The following is a 20,226-nucleotide window of genomic DNA, read 5'->3' as shown; positions in this document are numbered from 1 at the left end:
CCCTTCAATCTCTGCAGCAATGCTGACAGCACCCCTGTAACGAGTCACGTGAAATTTTGGAAGGAAAATGACAAGTAGTACTCAATTTGGAAATTTAGGGATGAACGTTTTTTCATAGGGATGTACTTACTTTTGTTGCCAGGGGTTTAGATAATAATGGCTATATCTTGAGTTATTTTGAGGGGAAAATAAATGAACTCTATATGCTGCACACAGACTACTTATCATTGTGTCAAAGTGTCATTTTGTCTGTGTTGTCCCATGAAACGATATAATTAACTAGAAACTGCAATTTCTGGAGAAATTACTCTGGGTCTTTGCTCTGTAGTGATACAGATCTTAACCCCGCCCAGGTTGGCTTTGGGACATTTTTTTTATATCCATTGAAAATGAATGGGGAAAAAATTGGACGTCTTTGGACGTCAATGGCAGCACCCTCCATAAGCGTCAATGGATTCGGGGACAATTAGGGGAGACTTCCTATAAATATCTGGTAATTTCCTGTTGATTTGGCGACATTTTTTTTTTTACCCATTGAAAATGAATGGGGAAAATATTTGGACGTCAATGGCAGCACCCTCCATAAGCATCAATGGATTCGGGGACATTTGGGGGACACGTCCTGTTGATATCTGGTCATTTCCTGTTGATTTGGGGATTTTTTTTTTTTTTACCCATCGAAAATGAATGGGGAAAAAATTTGGACGTCCATGGCCGTCAATGGCATCGACTCACAGATGCGTCATTGGAATCCAAGTACATTAGCATCAATAGGTTTGACATACATGGCCGCCAATGGCAACAATGCAATGTAAATTGTATTGGAAATCCCATTGAAAGTGAATGAGATATTTCCCATTAAAAATGAATGGGCAGATTTTTGTCAAATTTTCGGGGAACCGTAAATCTTTTTCAAATTCTGTATACAGTTTTTATGCCCCTCACCGTCCCGGAATTTTTGATACCTAAATTATGTAATTTGGTCAAAAATTGTAGGACTACATACATTTTGAAAATTGATTTTTTTTTTTTTTTTCGCCCCTCGAAATCCCATTCAAAAACAAAACAATAACACAATAAATATCTACAGAAATGCGAGGGGTGTACTCACTTTTGTGATACTGTAATCTCTACCGCTGACGTCACATTCGCCTCCTCAACTCCAGCCGGAAGTCACTCATTTCATGGCACGGGATTTAAAGAATTTAATAAATATATCAATCGCTTCCACACACATCCAAGCGCTCCATTTCATTCAGGAGCATAAAATACCGCATGTTATTACATGCGATATTTTATGCTCTTTTTCTATGAAATAAAAATGGTTTTTTGTGTCACAGGCACTTTAAGGCAAAACACTACCGCTTTTGTCCACCGGTGTCGCAAATCGACCAAAACTGAAAAGTTTCCAATGGTTGCTTTAAATCACTGCTCTATAAAGGTTTAAGTAAAAAAAAAAAAAAAAAATGTTTATCATCGTCAATGGCAACAAATGACTTAGCTATTCCAATTTAGCAGAACTTATGTCTGTGTGACGTTCCCAGCAGCTGCTTTCAGCTCTGGGCGATCAATGTTTTACGTGGCCTCGCTACATGATGTGAAGCTATCATTTGGAAGATCAATGACAGAACGTGCCAGGTGCTACTTGTCTTTTCCTGCTTTTGGATGATTTTTTTTTTTCTTACAAGACTGGTCAGTAGAAAGGGAATGTGATAGCCTTTAATCCCTTTAGTCTGGCGGGGTTCTGGAATTGCAGCTGTTTTAAAAGTGGGGCAGAAGTGGGACTGGGTTAGATGTGTGGAGGTTAACCCTATAAGGTCCGGGCCTATTTTGTCACCTCTGTGTTGTTGGCCCCCCCATCAAATGCAAATTTATATAAAAATGTCATTCTTTTATGCTCTAAAAAGTTTTGTTTGTGCTGCTGTCACTTTTGAAGGGAACCACGGACAGAAAGACTTGTAGTTCTTCAAAGATAAATGTTAGTATGAGTTATAATAATTTGATATCCAAACCCCTATTTGAAAAATTACTTTAACTAGTAGGTGGCCATTGTTGTTGACGACGAAATGTACTCCGGGGTGTGACGTCAACGGGCAGCGCTGCAGACAAATGGAAAAAAAAAAAGGCAATGATGCAACTAGCAATTAAGGGATATACAAACTGTTAAATGGCAGCAAGTCAATATCTCGGCAAGCCGCCTAGGATTGGTTTAAAGACACTACTGATGATCAAGAATTGGATGCAGGTATGATGTTGTTATCCCACAGCTCTGTAACAAAACAATGTGACAAATTCATGCCACTCGTCATACTAGATTTGCTTGCCTGCTAGAAAAGCTATTCCCTCAGTCCAACCCAACCACGTCATCACCCCTAGCGTGTATTGCGCCCATAAAACATGGCTGCCTCCGTAGGTCAAAACATGTACTAAATATTAGAGATTTTAAGTGCCTATGACGGGAGACAGCATGTTTATTTCATATTTCACGTGGTATTTAATGGTCCTGAAAGACCGCTTAGATGTATGTGGAAGCGATCAATATATTAAAAATTTTTAATCCCGCGCCATGAAAATGAGTGACTTCCTGGATTGATGAAGAATGCGAATGTGACGTCAGAGGGATAATCATCTTCAGTATACAGCCAATACTACAGTATGCAGAACGACTAGGGATTCGGCCTATTTTTGAGGATTATTTCGTTTATTTTTCATATCACTCCAGCCCTGTATGCTGCAGGCTTTTGTTGCTGCACCAGGGGGAGGCGTGTGATCCATTTGGGGTTTCAAAAAGTTCCTGATCACCGCGGATAATGGCCAAACTGTTCGACAACTGTGGGACCATTGTGAGGTCAGCAAGCTACATGTTTTATATTATTTCAAATACTGGGATCATGGCACACGTTTTAATAAGGTGGCTTGCATTTTATGGGTGAAAATACTCCCTGTCCATCCACCGAGAAGGTTACACGGTCGAAAATCGGCAGCTTGTCGCACACCATGATCGCTGGGCGATTAAGGCATGCCCGCCTAGAATGCGCTTTCCTCGGCTTGGCCACGAGCAGACGCCCGCTCTGACGTCGGCTGGTTTGGCTGGCTGGCAGTTTTGACCATTATGGAGTAATTTTGCCCAGTCGTACTGAATAAATGCATTTTTAATATTGCATTCCATTCAGCACAAGACCATTTTGAAAGGCGAGGAAAAGACTTGGAAAAGCTGCTCGGTTCGAGTTAGCATGTCGCCTAGCTTTCTGCGTTGTATATGCTCTTTCCTCAGTCTCCGAAGCAGGGAAATGACAAAAGCCGGTGGCATAAAATGCCGTTTGGGAGGTTTAAGAAGTCTGCAGTTTTGACCATTGTGCAGTAATTTAGCTCTGTCGTCCTGAATAAATGCATTTTTGATATTTCATATTCCATTTAGCACAAGACTGTTTTTGTCTTGACCATACAATTTATTAAGCAAATGGTGAAAAATACTAGATAAAAATATTAGAGAGATTGAAACAATGATGACATTTTGCTGCTATGTGTCGTATTTTCCTCGTTCTGAATCTTCCCCCTCAATGGGTTGAATTCTAAATTGGAGGAAATCATGATCCTGCCGACGTCATCATCCAGCTGGGGACGCTAGAGCGCTATGACAGGTGACTGCTCTAAACGGCAGATTAAAAATCGAATTTCTTGTCATCTGCGCTTTGCCAAATTGTTGTATATAGTCGAATCGTTTCAAAATGATTCTAATTGACATAATAATGCTATTTTTAAAAAAATCGTACGCCGTCCCAGGCACTTTAAAATCAAAGGCAATAATGTTTCTAACAACATATGTTAGTAAAAGAATACAATTTTAGAGCCTATAAGTCTTTAAGTTGGAGGTTCCCTTAGATATTTACAATACTTTTACAGGTCAATCCGAGGTCAACCGGCCCCCTATTTTGATTAAAAATGGCTAAAAATGGTGTCAAACTTGTATGCTTCGTTTGTGCTGATTTGTGCTGTAAAAAGTTTCGTTTGTGCTGCTATCGTTATTGAGATATTAATTTCGAGTGATGTCACGCAGCCCCCCATTTTTTGCAAAATAGACCGAAAATTGTGCTATTCCTTTATTTTACGTTTGTGCTGTAAGATTTTAGTTTGTGCTGCTATCGTTTTGACGATACTGAAATATTAATTTCGTTTGATGACTTCAATCGCAGCCCTTCTGTCGCGGCTGATGGAGTATACCAACTCTCTAACAGGGAGGGGGCTGAAAATCACGTCATCACTCGAAATTACCGTACTGGCACGAATATAAGATGGTGTTTTTAGCATTGAAATAACTCAAAAAGTGGGAGTCGTCTTATATTCGGGGTCTAGACATTATACCCATTCACGACACTAGATGGTGCCAGATATCATTGAAGCAAATGCTGAACTTGAGGAGTAATGTTCTGTCATGATTAAGGATGGGAATTGATAGGATTTTTACGATTACGATTCCATTATCGATATTGCTTAACGATTCGATTCTTTATCGATTCTCTTATCGATTCTAATTTGGGGAAAAAGAAGAACAAACGTTTTGATTGGCATAGAGTTTAATCAGAAGTCACAACCTTACAAACTCACAACGAGGTAAAAAGAGGCCCAAAGCCTCAATATTAACTGTGGCAATAAGTGGCAAATGCACAAGAATGTGTAACATTTTACTGAAACATTTTTCTAATAGAAATAAAAAAATATGAAAATCAATGAATGAATGAATATTGGCATATAGGTCGTTGTTCTGCCGTTGGCAATATGTGTTAAAGTAGGGGTCCCCAAACTTTTTCCTGTGAGGGCCACATAACTTTTAACTGATGAGGGGCTGGGATCAGTTTAAACAGAACACAGAAAAAGTGTGACAAATGCAGGAGTACCGAAATGTAAAAAATTATTGTTTTTCAGAAAGCCGCAATCAAATAACCCTTTCTGGATTATTTACAGAACAAAAGTAAATAAAATAAAAATAATATAATAATAATAAATAATAAAACTATTAATCAAATAGATAATAACCAAATAACCCTCTCTGAGTTCTTCACAGAAAAAGGCCAGAAAATAAATAACACAAGGAAAAAAAAAAAAAAATTCAAAATGCTCTCTGGTATTGTTCAGGAGCCGGACCAAATGTGGGGGCAGGCCGTATCCGGCCCGCGGGCCGTTGTTTGGGGACCCCTGTTAAAGTGTATTATTTACCAGTATATTGAAATGCATTAGTTTTTATGGCGCTTTCACGCTCAAGTGGGGGCGCCCTTGCGCTTCCTCACGCGAAGAACGCGTTCACGTGAAGAAGAGCGCGCTTACACTCGAAGAAATGCCGCGTCCAAGTGAGTGAGCGAGTTAGTGAGAGAGGGGAAACACTGCTACGAGTCTACGTTCTTTTTTAATGTTTGTAAAATATCTACAGAGGCAACGCCTGTATATATCGTCTTTTGTGTTGTTGTTGTGTGCTTCCACTCGCGATCGGACACTTAAATCCAGTTGTGTAGTAGATTGAACGATGTGCTAATGCTAGCAAACGCATGCTAACCATTTAGCTGTATTAGCAGCTAATCATCGCTGATTTACGTTGATGCAAACCTGTTTGTTATTGGGGACGAAATTGATTTGTTTCATTTCTATTTTTAGTTTCACTCTTCAAGCGATGGTTGAATAAAGTCAGCAAATTATACCAACGTCTTCTGTATCGTCATTTCGGAGTTTAACTAGCTATATAGCCAGGACTAAGCCTTAGCGTCTCTGTGAGGACAGTGCAGTCTTATTCCCTCCCGATGCAGCTATCTCCACCTTGCAAGACTGCAAGTCGTTTTGTTGTAATTTTTCCTCGTGAAGTAAAGACACACTTTCGAGCGTTTGAACCTACGTGCTGTCATTGTTATGTTTACGGCTGCAATGCTCGTGCTAAACCATCGTAACCTTTCATTTTCTCCCTCTTTCCTGGTGAAGTGTAGCCAAACTTTGGAGCGGGTGGTTCTTGGCGGCATGCTAGTTTGATGCGTCTGGACAACAAGGGATCGTTCAGGCTTTTTCATTGTGATGTCGAGGCCTCGAAACACAAGGAACCGGTTCTGAATTGAAATCTGATTTCGATTCCTATCCCTAGTCATGATAGATCTCAGCTACTCTCAAGCTGAACCAGTTTGCATTATTTTATTGCAATGTTTTTCCTTATTCAGATTTGTTTCAAGACAAATCAGAGCGTACCAACGCTCTGATTTGGAAAAGCTGCGAATGATGTCATCACTCGAAATTGAGATCTCAATATCTATAGAACGACATTTTTTTTCGTTCATTTGCTGCAAACCTCCCAGTTCAATTGGATTGGACGTATAATAGTAATAAACTCATTTCACAAGGATTTGAAGCCACATGATTGGAAATGTATCAATCTCAATAGCAGCTAATTAGATATCATCAAGGCCTAGTCAAGCAAATATTTCTCTTAATCAATTTGTAGCGGAAATGCTATAATAAAAAAGGAATCTCAATGCACTCATAAGTCCCAAACTGTAAAATATCCATTTGCTCCACTCTCACTCACCCTTAACTTTTCACACATTTGCATCAATTTCCTGTATTTTCCTGAGCGCGCGCCCTCTTTTCTGCCTGCATTGCATAACTCGGAAACGCATTAACATTGGCGAATGCTGCCAGGCAGCCCGCTAATATGTCTGCGGGAAAATCGCATTTGTACACCACAGGAAGGGGGAAAAGATTTGACATCAGGCCAAGAGATAAAATGGCCTTTTGCACTGCACTCTTGTGTGTGTGTGTCTAATAATTACGAGTGTCCAAGGGAGGGACGAAAATGGCAAACAAACACTCTCGTGCAAACACACACCCTCTAAATGGCCCAAATTGGCCATTCCGCTGTGGTTCGCGACCTTAAACGGCCAAAACCCGTCGAGTGTGAGTGTGTGTTTACCACTCGTGCGACAAGCCGGTTGTGTGTGTTCCACTCAAAACTTGAGCTCGTCTCAACCCGTCAACAGCGCTGAGACGAGTCGCACACGGCCAAGCCTGCCAAGCATGCTGGTAAGCTTGAATGAAACCTATTCAGGGTGCCAGATTTTTCAGTGTGAGTGTGTGGAGGGAGTGTGTGTGTGAGACTGTTAGAGGGTTAGTGAGTGCTTGAGTGAAAAAAAGTGCAGATGCGAAGGGAAAGTTGGTGGAAGAATGTTAAATCGTCCATGTGTGTGTTTGTGAAAGTGTTTATAAAGCCGATTTCAGACATAAATACTGAAACATTTGCTCATTGGCTGCTATTGATTGTGATAAACGGACCAGATTTGCTGTAAAAATTCTGTTTTTGCATTGACCACACAGCAGTGTTATTTTGGCACCCTTGTTAATTTTCGTCTTTTGGACGATAATACCGTATTGTCCCGAATACAAGACGGTGTTTTTTTGCATTGAAATAAGATTGAAAAAGAGGGGGTCGTCTTATATTCGCGGTCTAGACATTATACCCATTCACGAAGCTAGATGGCGCCAGATATCGCTGAAGCGATGTTCTGTCATGACAGATCTCAGCTACTCTCCCCATTCACGACGCTAGATGGCGCCAGATGTCATTGAGGCAATGTTCTGTCATGACAGATCTCAGCTACTCTCAAATTTAACCAGTTTGCATTATTTTATTGCAGTGTTTTTCCTTATTCAGATTTGTTTCAAGATTACAGTTACAGTTAGACTTCACTTTGATGGTTAATGCAGTTATTGCAATTTTGTTGTTGTATCACAATAGATTGGTTTATTTACATTTCAAAAACCAGAAGCCTTTCATTTACGAATGTGATTGCACTTTAGTTGACATATTTAAATGTTAAGATATTAAGATTTGAATGAGGCAAAATAACATGCTTTTTCTCTCAAATACATTGTTATAATCATTTGTTTCGGATGTACTGTAATTATTTTCTGTATAAAAAATAATTTGGTGTTCAAAAAGCCTTTATTTTTTTTTTCCCAACTTGAGGCTTGAAAAAGAGGGGGTCGTCTTATAATCAGGGCCGTTTTATATTCTGGCCAATACAGTAGTTACATTATTAGTCTTTGTCATATTTTAGCCATCTGAAAATGTGTTTGTCATCGTTTAGTTTTTGTTGACAAAAAAACTAGTTTGAGTCCGTGTTTTACTGAAAATGTCTTCGTCTGTATAATTTAAAAGTTTTAGTACAAAAAGTGTAAAGCTTTCCAATTATTTCGAATGAACATTGACGGACGAGCACATATTGTAGCGTCTACAATGACAAAGCTAATTTGGTGATAATACACACTCAAGCAGGAAAACGGTATGTTTCATTCCAGTTAATTATACCCACCTGAACTGAATGGGAAGAAAAAAATTGTCCGAGAGTTTAAAAGTACTCTCACCGTTAGCATTAGCTTAATGCTAATGCAAGCGGGAATGCTATGCTAACGCTACGAGTTACATTAAAGTGCCTGTGACACGAAAAAAAATGTTTATTTCATAATACACGCAGTATTTTATGCCCCTGAATGATAAGGGCCGCTTGGATGTGTGTGGAAGCGATCGCTATTTTTATTTAGTTTTTTGAATCCCGCGCCATGAAAATGAGTGACTTCCGGCTTCGGTCTTGCATTGAGGAGGAGGGCACTGTGACGTGTACGGTAGAAGACGTCCTCTTCACGCTACAGTGTACTGTTGTGTATGAGGACGAAGGATTCAGCTGATTTTGCGGATTAATACGTTTATTTTTCGCATCACGCCAGCCAAACGGCTGCAGAAAAATCATTCTGTATGAGGGAGAGGCGTATGCGCCTTTTTTGGAGTTTCAAAAGGTTCCCATTCACCGTGGATATTTACTGTGGGACCATTGGACTTACGAGGAAGTGAGTAAACATCTTGTTTTGTATTATGTCAAATACGAATACAGCAATTACAAAGTAAACACTACAAACTTCCTTTAAATGAAGGACTACTTACGTTTGATCATTGATAGGCATGTAAAAAGATCTCCTAATGCTCATTAGCAGCAGCACGTTAGCTGCACAATAACTCCAGCCACCCTCCTCCGGGGAACGAACTGTAAATTGCTCTCCGCCGGGCGGTTTGCCGATCCGCGAAGACAATCGACAACCCAGTCGTCATGTCAAATAATCCAGGATAGTTATGTGTGATTTTCCGATTCGAAGACTTTGAAACATCACTCTGTTCGGGTTAGCATGTTGGCTAGCTGCCACGCCTTTTGGTTCGTTTACATTCTCCGAAGCCGGGGAAGGGAAATGACATACAGTATGTCCGATTTAGGTGTCATAAAATATCGTATGGGAGGTGCGACAGTAAAGGTGAAGTCGACAGTTTTGACCATTATGGAGTAATTTTGCCATGTCGTCCTGAATAAATGCATTTTCATTATTTCATATTCCATTCAGCACAAGACTGTTATTTGTCATGACCATGCCATTTATTTAGCAATTGGGGAAAATACTTGGATAAAAAGAATATCCTGTAAAAATATTGAAGTAAAGAGACAGAAACAATGACATTTTGCAGCTCTCTTCGTCACGTTTTCCTCATTGTGAATAGTTCCCCCTCGACGGGCTGACTGGTCCTTCTCAAGCCGTTTATTTAGCTATTGGGGGAAAAATACTTGGATAAAAAGAATATCCTGTAAAAATATTGAGGTAACGAGACAGAAACAATGACATTTTGCGTCTCCATCGCGTTTTCCTCGTTCTGAATAATTCCCCCTCAATGGGCTGAATAGTAAAACCGATGAGCCCAGTCTCCAGCTGACGTCATCCAGCTGTTGGGGACGCTAGAACCCTATAATTTCATTTGGGGGCGTGTCCTATTGATATCTGGTCATTTCCTGTTTATTTGGGGACATTGTTATTTTGCCATTGAAAATGAATTGGAACAAATTTGGACGTCCATGGCCGTCAATGGCATCCAAGTACATTGGCATCAATAGAATGGACAAACATGCCAGTCAACGGCATTTAAAAAAAGTAGATGCCAATGGAAATGAATTGGAAACTTGGACGTCCATGGCTGTCAATGGCAGCGCCCTCCGTAAGCGTCAATTGAATCGGGGACATTTGGGGGACACGTCCTATTGATATCTGGTCATTTCCTGTTGATTTGGGGGATTTTATTTTCCCATTGAAAATGAATGGGAAACATTTTGGACGTCCATGGCCGTCAATGGCATCAAGTTATATAGGCGTCAATGGAAACAAAGTCCATTAACATCAATAGGTTCGACATGCATGGCCGTCAATGGCATCAATGCAATGTAAATTCCATTGGAAATCCCATTGGAAGTGAATGGCAAATTTTCCCATAAGAAATGAATGGGAAAGTTTTTTCCAATTTCTGGATACAATCTTTACAATCCGTGACAGCCGGGGTAAACTTTCCCTCATCGCGGCCTGTCTCTGCTCGGCAAGCAGCACGGACTCAGCGGCATCGTCCGCTGCACTGGTGGTCCCGGTTGTTCTGCTCGGTCGTCCGCTGCTTGGCATTCTGGACGTCCATTCGGTCGTCTTCCGCCGGCGCCCCAGCCGTTTGTTCCGTTGCATCGAGTTGCGGGTCTTACCAAATGCGCTACTGCCCTCCAGTGGCCAGTTTTATTACTTTAAAATGGATTTTCAGCATTGTGCTTTGGAGCTAAGTTGCATCAGAACCTAGAGATGTCTCTTGTGAAAAAAAAACGTAAGAGACGTATTTTGGGACACTGAAACAATTAAAAATGGAACGTATTTATACGTTTTTTGGGAGCAAATGAGTTAATCTCCGCGTATTGAGAAGACACTGGCAGGTTGGTGCTGGGGGGGGGGGGGGGGCGCGTAGCACGTCACATGAGTGACACAACCAGACATGGCTACGATGCAGGCAAACTACACATAAAATGTCACACAATGTGAACATGTGACGGCCATTGAGCATTTTCGTTTCGTTCTCGACTCGTCAGACACAAACTGTCATTAGTCGTTACGTAGTTGGTGAATTCATGACCTGCATGAGTGAACTATATGTAAAGTCACGGTTGCTACTAGGAAGGTGTACCCACAAGTCTTTGCTCTCATGTACATATTCTTAGTGACGACCATGAATTTACATAGTTGGTGATCTCACACAAAACGGTTAGCCTGACTTAATTTCTTTGTTAAATCTCGCAAGCACCAGAATAAATTTTAAACATTTATTCATTTATTTGATATAAAACAGACTTGCAGCAGAGGGTTCAAAATGCCACTGGTTGCTGACCCCTGTGATAGACGAATCAGAGATACCCTGAAAAATAAAGTTATGTTGACCACGCAGTAGTACTGTGATGTCCAACTGTGTTGAGTTCACTTCTCCCATACAGAGCTCATCTCTCAGATGTGTGTTCGCAAGCAGTGGCGCCTCCAGAAATTTTTCATAGGGGTGGCCAGATGGGGCCACTTAAAATTTTGGGGTGGCCAAAACTAAAAGCCATAATTTCAGGTTTTCATTATATTATTGCAGTAAAAAGGTCAGGGGAAAACTATCAGAAAGACTTAAGGACACGGCTACTGATATACTTTAGTGTATTGTGTAATATTTGATGTTACTAATGATTTAATGTGCATAGTCCATAACTGTCCAGTCAACATTTTGAGTTCCACAGCAATTCTGTTTTATTGTGTTATGTATACATTAGGCATAAGGTATACATTTAACTAGGGCTGTCAAACGATTAAAATTTTTAATCGAGTTAATCACAGCTTAAAAATTAATTAATCACAATTCAAACCATCTCTAAAATATGCCATATTTTTCTGTAAATTATTGTTGGAATGGAAAGATAAGACAAGACGGATATATACATTCAACATACTGTACATAAGTACTGTATTTGTTTATTATAACAGTAAATCCACAAGATGGCATTAACTTTATTAACATTCTTTCTGTAAAAGGGATCCACGGATAGAAAGACTTGTAATTCTTAAAGGATAAATGCGAGTTTGTATATTGTGACTAAATATTGCCATCTAGTGTATTTGTTGAGCTTTCAGTAAATGATACTGTAGCGACTTAACTGTTTTGCCCAAATGCATGATGGGAAGTGGTGAGACCATGACTGTGTGTGGTGGCTGCAAATGCTACATCTTCTCTGCGTTGGGTACACTATAGGGTGTTAAGAAAAAGATCGACTCCTGTCATTCTTCCCCACGTCATTTCCCACAATATTTATAGTTGCTGTGGGAGAGATGACAAAGCTTTTGCCAATTAAAGCACGGCCCCAATGAATGCTTGTATCTACTCCACTCTGCCTCTTATCTCTGTATATAAGTAAAACGGCGCCATTGTAGGCTGTTTGCGGCAATGGGTAAATGAGTCGTACCGCGAATGCGTTAATTGCGATAAATATTTTCACGTGATTAATTAAAAAATAATAATAACCGCCCGTTAATGTGATAAATTTTACAGCCCTATATTTAACAAAACAAAAGAAATGCATTCATTTGGTAAGAAATGCATAACTGATGCTACAACAATCTAACGGTATACTGGCAAGCGGGGTGGCCAGTGGGGTGGCCAACCAATTTATAGGGGTGGCCGTGGCCACCCCTGGCCACCCCCTGGTGGCGCCACTGTTCGCAAGCTAATAGCGCCAAACTGCAGAGCCATGTCTGAAAGGGCCAAGACTGAATCCATTAAAACTTGTCAAGAAATGTTTGAACCATCTCCTGACCTGCTCACGCCAACCTCGATGGATTGAAGAAATAAATGGAAATGTCGACATACAGTAAATGTCAGCGCGTGCCTACGCCGCTTCCCGCTGTTGTTGATATACGACGCTTTGAACGGCTTCCAAATGTGAGATTGTTTAGTCAATCCCTCAATGCAAGGTCAAGTACGTACACGTGCTTCATGTTATGTACTGATGGCATGAAATCCTGACCACGTTCGCCAACTTTTTTATGCATTTCATTTTTTTTTTTTATGTTGAAGGGTGTGACCAGACTTCCAATTGGATTTGTCTGCCAGCCTGTCTGAATGTGAGTCATTAGTAAAGTCCCTGAAACTTCCCCAGAGGACTAGCGGCAGAGGAAGAGGAAGCCTCCAGTGTAAACATTAAAGTGCTTTGAATTGGACTAATACAGCCAAAATGGCTAAACAACAACAAAAAACTTAACTTCCTGCTGTAACTCATGTCTACAGTCCCTGACAAAAGTCTTGTCGCTTATCCATTTTGTAGAAACAATTGCTAATAACTAGGGCTGTCAAACGTTTAACATTTTTAATCGATTTAATTACAGCTTAAAAATAATCGTGATTAATCGCAATTCAAACCATCTATAAAATATGCCATATTTTTCTGTAAATTATCGTTGGAATGGTAAGATAAGACACAAGACGGATATATACATTCAACATACGGTACATAAGTACTGTATTTGTTTATTATAACAATAAATCAACAAGATGGCGTTAACATTCTCTTAAAGCGATCCATGGATAGAAAGACCTGTAGTTCTTAAAAGATAAATGTTAGTACAAGTTATACAAATTTGATATTAAAACCCCACTTAATGTTTTAGTTTTTAATAAAATTTGTAAAATTTTCAATCAAAAACTAAACTAGTAGCCCGCCATTGTTGATGTCAATAATTACACAATGCTCATGGGTGCTGAAGCCCATAAAATCGGTCGCACCCAAGCGCCAGCAGAGGGCAACAAAACTCCCAAAAACACAAGTAACAAGTGGACATTGCACTGTGCTGTGATTTTAATCTGTTTGAGCGGGGCATGTGCGTTAATTGCGTCAAATATTTTAACGTGATTAATTTTAAAAAATTACCGCCCGTTAACGCGATAATTTTGACAGCCCTACTAATAACCTGACTTTTAATTATTCAATTGGTTTCAGAAATAGCTTATATGAAAGACCCTCCGAAATGATGTTGACTGTACAAAAATTAGGGTTTTCAAATGATTAAAATTTTTAATCAATTTAATTACAGCTTAAAAATTTATCGTAATTAATCGCAATTCAAACCATCTATAAAATATGCCACATTTTTCTGTAAATTATTGTTGGAATGGAAAGATAAGACACAAGATGGATATATACATTCAACATACCGTACATAAGTACCGTATTTGTTTATTATAACAATAAATCAAGATGGCATTAACATTTTTAACATTCTCTTAAAGCGATCCATGGATAGAAAGACTTGTAGTTCTTAAAAGATAAATGTTAGCACAAGTTAAAGAAATTTTGTATTAAAACCCCTCAATGTTTTCGTTTTATTAAAATTTGTAAAATTTTCAATCAAAAAATAAACTAGTAGCTCGCCATTGTTGATGTCAATAATTACACCATGCTCATTCATTGTGCTTAAACCCATAAAATCATTTAGACCCAAGTGCCAGCAGAGAGCGCAAACACCAAAAACAAGTAACAAGTGGACATTACACTGCTGTCATTTTAATCTGTTTGGGCGGGGCATGTGCGTTAATTGCGTCAAATATTTTAACTTGATTAATTTAAAAAATGAACGCGATAATTTTGACAGCCCTAACAAAAATATATTTGTTTCACTGAAAAGAGCTTTTTCATTTAATTTCTCATTTAATTTTATGTCAGCATACCAAACAAACAAATAACAAAACAAAAAAGAAAGCCATTTGAATGCTGCATTTATATTATCTCTCCCCCACACACACGCACTACAATGGACTGTTCCACGACGACGGACTGAGTATCAGTCGCTTTGCTTCATTTAGCGCCGTTTAGCATCGCTTAGCTCCGCTTAGCTGTTCGTTAGCTTCATTTAGTCCTCCCGGGTTTTTCACTCCACTAAGCTAGCTATTTTTACAGCGCACTTGCTACTTTGCACGTCGGCTATTGTTTATTTCAAACACATGAGCGAACGTGCTCTCCATGAGAGCCAAAGTGCAGTGAGGGAGAAGTTGAGAACAGGCCGCTAATGCCTCTTTTAACCTTCTTCACACCGAACATAAAATACACGACAGCACACCCTGTGTCGAAACAATGCAGTACAGTTCCAATCAGTCATACAATAACACTCAACAGTTGGTTAACAGCATTTGCTAACGAAAAAAAAAATAAATCTATTGGTGACACCACGTGCAATGACGAAGAATATTTTTTTACAGAGTGTAAAGCTTTCGGTTAGCGGTTTAGCGAATGTACCTCCGGTGAACATTTCAAAATAAAAGCACGTCATGTTCGTCATATAAATAACGATTTCTGGAGTTAATCCCAAATACTTCAGAATTAATATTATAATATGTTGAGTAAATACTACGGAATATAGATTGTACACTAAGAATAGCTTTTAAATGACACTCTTTATGACAAATATGATTGGCAATGACTTATAATTACTATACCACTATTATATATAGTCGTATACTATAATGCTAGAACTTTTTTTTTTAAGAATTGTTTTGAATAGTGTTGGAAAGCAAAGTCATAGTTCTGAATCTGTTTACTTTGCATTGTTTTACACTAGTAAATGCTATCAGCATTTAACCTTAATCTAATAATTTTTGTGTGGATTATTTTGTCGTAACACCTGAAATAAAATAAAGTGAATCAAACCTCATTGTTTGTGATTAATTATTGTTATTTACATGATTGTTTGTATTTAACACCGAACGTGTCGGCAGCGACGCATATCGTCTTTGAAGCTTCGTCACGCTGTAATTACGTCAACCACGTGCCGCTGCTTGATGTCCACACCAGTTTTTATTTGAAGTCAATCGACCGAGAAAAACGGGAGATAATGTCATTTGAATGTTATATTTTTATTGCACTCATAAATATGCATTAAAACGCTGCATGGACCATGTATCTATCTCCATATTTCCATCATTTCTTGTCCTTTTTCAAAACCGAAAGCAGCACAAAAGACTACATATCCCAAGAGCCGTTGTGATGTCAAGAAGGACAAACCGAATGTAATAATTTTTAATCAATTTCCGAGCGAGGCGCCAACTAATGAAAGCGAGGCATGCGAAGCAAGCAACGCCCGGTTGGTTTGAGCGAGCGCCTTTGAAACGTGCAGAATGAATCTAAAACTACATTTAGCGCAAGATAATGCATTATTTCATTAACTCAAGGAAGAAGATGAGCCGTATTTGTTGTTGTTTTCTTTGGTTGAGTCGCCGTCTCGGCGAGTAGAAGTGACAGCAGCGCGCAAACGGCGAAAGAGTAGGCTGTGTGACGTTGTGTGTGACGCAGCTCCGTGACTTGTTCAAGAAGCTTTATTGAGTGCACAAAAAAAAAAAAAAACTTTATTGGGCCGCATGCATGAAAAATTGCAATTGAACTGAACTACTTGTCAATATTTTTTAAAATACTTTTTTTCAATGTTATATATATGTTTTCTTCACTATAATCTTTTCAATCTTATGTAGATGTGTGTTCGAGAAGCTTGATTGCATGTACGTATATGCGTTTGATAAGGTGATGGGTACAACACCTAACTTCAAAAAAAGAGATATCCTCCAAACCCTTTGTGTGTGAGATGATATATATAATCTTTTTTCTCACTATTTTGCACTGTATATAACCTGTTTTGACCATAGTATGTCTAAAGGCCAAAAACGCCTATGACCATACCTGCTGTTTGTGTTGAATTGTCATACATAAAACTATTCAATCTTATTTTTTTCTATTGAATGTTTATCCTAAAAAGTTGAATAAATATTGTCAAGCTTCAAAACGGTTGGTCGAGCATGTTTGGTTGTCAATGGGACATCAACATTACAAATTTTGAAAAAAGATATTGGGACTTTTTTTTGTCTTTTTGGGTCCAAAATGTGGATTATAATTGGTCAGTGAAGAAAACAACAGTTTGGACATGAAGTTCAAGGTGTCCTGAAAAAAGGGACCCAACTTGGCCATTGTAAACATTTTTTTCTTTGAAATGTAAAGGTAACATCAAATGCATGCAAATTCGGCCAAAATAGGCTTAGGTGTTTAAGGGTTAACAAAGAAGTGTTCCAAAATGGTTATGTGAATTAATAAGCGTCAACAAAATTTCATTGCTAAATTAGTAAAAAAAAATAAATAAAATTATTAGATTAGTCGACTCATCGTAAAACTAGTCAGCTGACTAATCAGGAGAAAATTTGTAGTTTAGGACAGCCCTAGTGTACCGGAACATATTTCCTCCACACCCTTCTCACCTTTTTAACCCCTGACCCATGAAGAGGGCCCCTGGATATGTTCGCCTTAGGCCCCAAAATTGCCAAGTCCGGCACGGACCGTAGGACACTTACTGTTGATTTAAGGGCATTTTTCAGGTCGATTCCTATTGATTTAAAGTATTTTCTATTCACTCTGGGTCATTTCTGAGTCACTTCCTGTTTTTGGGTCACTTCCTGTCAATTTGGGGTATGTACAGGTCACTTCCTGTTTATTAGGTCACTTACCGTTGATTTAGGGCAGTACTTCTCAAATAGTGGAGCGCAGAGCGATGTCAGGGGTGGCGCATGTGACCTCGGGGAACATGTTTTTTGCCGTACTAGAATAAAGTGTACTTGCGCATCCACTCAGTGGGGGGCAGTGGCGCTCTCATTTTCAAAGAGCGCGCAGTATTTTTGAAGTAAGCAAGAGTACACAGGAGAGAGAGATATGAAGAGCTGTGCACCGTTTTTCAAAGCCGTTTTCCGGCCAGACTCACGCAGCGACCCACTGTCTTCTCCGGTTCTCACATGTCCGCCCGAGAAGTGGCAAACTCCCAAAGACTCTGGAGTTTTTGGAGTTTTTCCTTGCCGACATGGAGGGTCTAAGGATGGGGGATACCCAGGACTTGAATTTATTTATTCATCTTTGTTGCTTCATTTGTGGTTTCTGATTGTGTATCATATTGCCTCTGCAAAGCCCTTTGAGACAACGTTGTTGTGATCCAGAGCTATACAAATAAAATTGAATTGAATTTTCGGCTTGGGATCGTCACAATGACCACCCTCACCTACGGTTCTCATATGCGCTTTTTTCGGGCGGTTTGCCTTTTGGCTTTGACATTTAATGCAGTGGTAGGTGAGGAAAGACCACTGTTTACTGTGTCTAAAAATGATTTTAGCGGACAGCCGGAAGCCAAATCAATTTAGACGCCACTTAAAGACATTAGACCCAATCTTAATGATAAGCCGCTTGGTTGTTTTTCAGCGAAAACGTGCCAAATATTGCCAATCATCGTCCCGCTTTGTCAGTGTTATAGAAGTAAACCGGTGAGCACTGTTAGCATGCTCAGTGCAAAATAACCCCACACCATTGCAAACTGGAGGTGATACGGTGAGCAGCAAAAATAAAAACTGTCCTTCTGTGCAAAGACACTTTTTTTTTTTCTTCTATTCAGTTTTGTTTTCAGTCAATTTTTTTGGCATATTGTCCTCATGAGTTAGTTTCTAATTAATTTGAATTTATTATTTACTGTTTTTATTTTTGAGAATCAAATGGTCAAAAATGTACCTTGAGTGTATTTTTACAGTTTGGATGTGACTTTTTTTTTTTTTTTTGAAAATCAGGCAAATTGATGTGCGTTAAGTCTTTTCTGTTACAGAGAAAACAATGTTGATAAAGTTATACTTTATAAGTTGATCTGTTATTTTCTGTAATAGAAAAAAAGGACACAATGTGAGGCAGAGGCGTACTTATAATAGTAATATTATAGACAAATGATACTATTTACAGTGGCAGCAGAGTTTGGGGGGGCGCAAAACATTGACGACTTCCTTGGGGGGGCGTAACAGAAAATAATTGAGAAGCACTGATTTAGGGGCATGTTTGGGTCAATTCTGATTGATATCAGGTCACTTCCTGTTGATTTTGTGTCAGGTCCACTTGATTTTTGGAGATTTATGTGTCACTTCCTGTTGATATCGGGTAACTTCCTGTTAATTTTTGGCCATTTCCCAAATGAGCAGTCCACCTCATGTTGATATCTGGGAACTTACTGTTGACGTAGGGCATTTGCCGGTCTCTTCCTGTGGATTTTAGGGCATTTAGGCTGACTTCCTATTGATATTCGGTTACTCCTGTTAATTTTGGGCCATTTGCGGTCAGGTTCTATTCATTTTGGGCATTTGTGGGTCACTTGTTGATTTGGGGGCATTTGGGTGTCACTTCCTGCTGATATCGTGTCACTTCCTGTTGATTAAATATTATGCCGCCGCTGCAAAAAGACTCCAGCCGGCATGTCTCTATCTCCTTCTGGTGAGAAAAGAGAGCTCGCAGCTGTTGTCTTCTCGCCCAGCCAAAAAAACTCCCATTGTGCAGCTGCCTTTTGGCATTCTGCCTCCTCATTAACATGTTACACTCTAGGGGCTGACGCCACCGCACATGCTGAATTCTCACCCGTGTATATTTTGGTTCCGACAGGCAAGCAAAGACCCGTGCTTTCTGACCGGGGTGACCTTCCCCCCGGACCGTCCCGCCACTCCAGAGATGGTCGTCAAGCTGACGGTGTATGATGTGAAGGACAAGCGGCAGGAAGCTGTAAGTCCATTATTTTACTCTGAACAGTGAATATAAAACGGTGAGAACCAAAAGTGGTATTTGCCATGCGGCAAAATTGATTTTGCCATGTGGCATTTTTTTATTGGTATGTGACAAATGGATTTTGGTTTTTGGTATATATATTGGTATGTGGCATTTGTTGGGTTATATGCCATTTTTGCAGGCCATGCAAGTCCAGGCAAAAGGATTTTGCCATGTAACAAAATGGCTTTTACCATGTGGCATTTTTTTTGCAATGTGGCGAAACTGATTTTGCCATGTGGCAAAGTTGATTTTGCCTTGAGGCATTTTTTTTTGCCATGAGGCAAAGTTGTTTTTGCCATGAGGCATTTTTTTGCCTTGTGGCAAAATTGATTTTGCCATGTGGCATATTTTTTTGTCATGTGGCAAAGTTGATTTTGCCATGAGGCATAGTTTTTGCCATGTGGCAAAATTGATTTTTGCCATGAGGCATAGTTTTTGGCTTGTGGCAAAATTGATTTTGCCATGTGGCATATTTTTTATTATGTGGCAAAATTGATTTTGCCATGTGGCATTTTTTTGCCATGAGGCATTTTTTTGCCATGAGGCATATTTTTTTGTCATGTGGCAAAGTTGAGTTTGCCATGAGGCATAGTTTTTACCATGTGGCAAAATTGATTTTGCCATGAGGCATAGTTTTTGCCTTGTGGCAAAATTGATTTTGCTATGAGGCATAGTTTTT

The 20,226-nt window shown here is 39.4% G+C and overlaps 1 protein-coding gene across 7 annotated transcripts in view; it reads left to right on the top strand.

Moving 5' to 3' along the window:
- Nucleotides 1–20,226, top strand: part of inpp4b (inositol polyphosphate-4-phosphatase type II B) — a 501,746-nt gene that overhangs the window by 55,251 nt on the left and 426,269 nt on the right. For 5 of the 7 annotated variants that reach the window (XM_057844280.1, XM_057844279.1, XM_057844282.1 and 2 more), the window contains one exon: nucleotides 19,386–19,502. In XM_057844280.1, the coding sequence (XP_057700263.1) occupies nucleotides 19,386–19,502 (117 nt within the window). Of the gene's footprint in view, nucleotides 1–6,907; nucleotides 7,054–13,003; nucleotides 13,021–19,385; nucleotides 19,503–20,226 lie in introns of those variants that run through there. The other 2 variants (XM_057844285.1, XM_057844287.1) reach the window with 2 other exon arrangements.

Source organism: Corythoichthys intestinalis, chromosome 8 (assembly GCF_030265065.1).
Source record: "Corythoichthys intestinalis isolate RoL2023-P3 chromosome 8, ASM3026506v1, whole genome shotgun sequence".
In the NCBI taxonomy this organism is placed as follows: domain Eukaryota; kingdom Metazoa; phylum Chordata; class Actinopteri; order Syngnathiformes; family Syngnathidae; genus Corythoichthys; species Corythoichthys intestinalis.
This window is presented reverse-complemented; position numbering and strand designations above follow the sequence as displayed.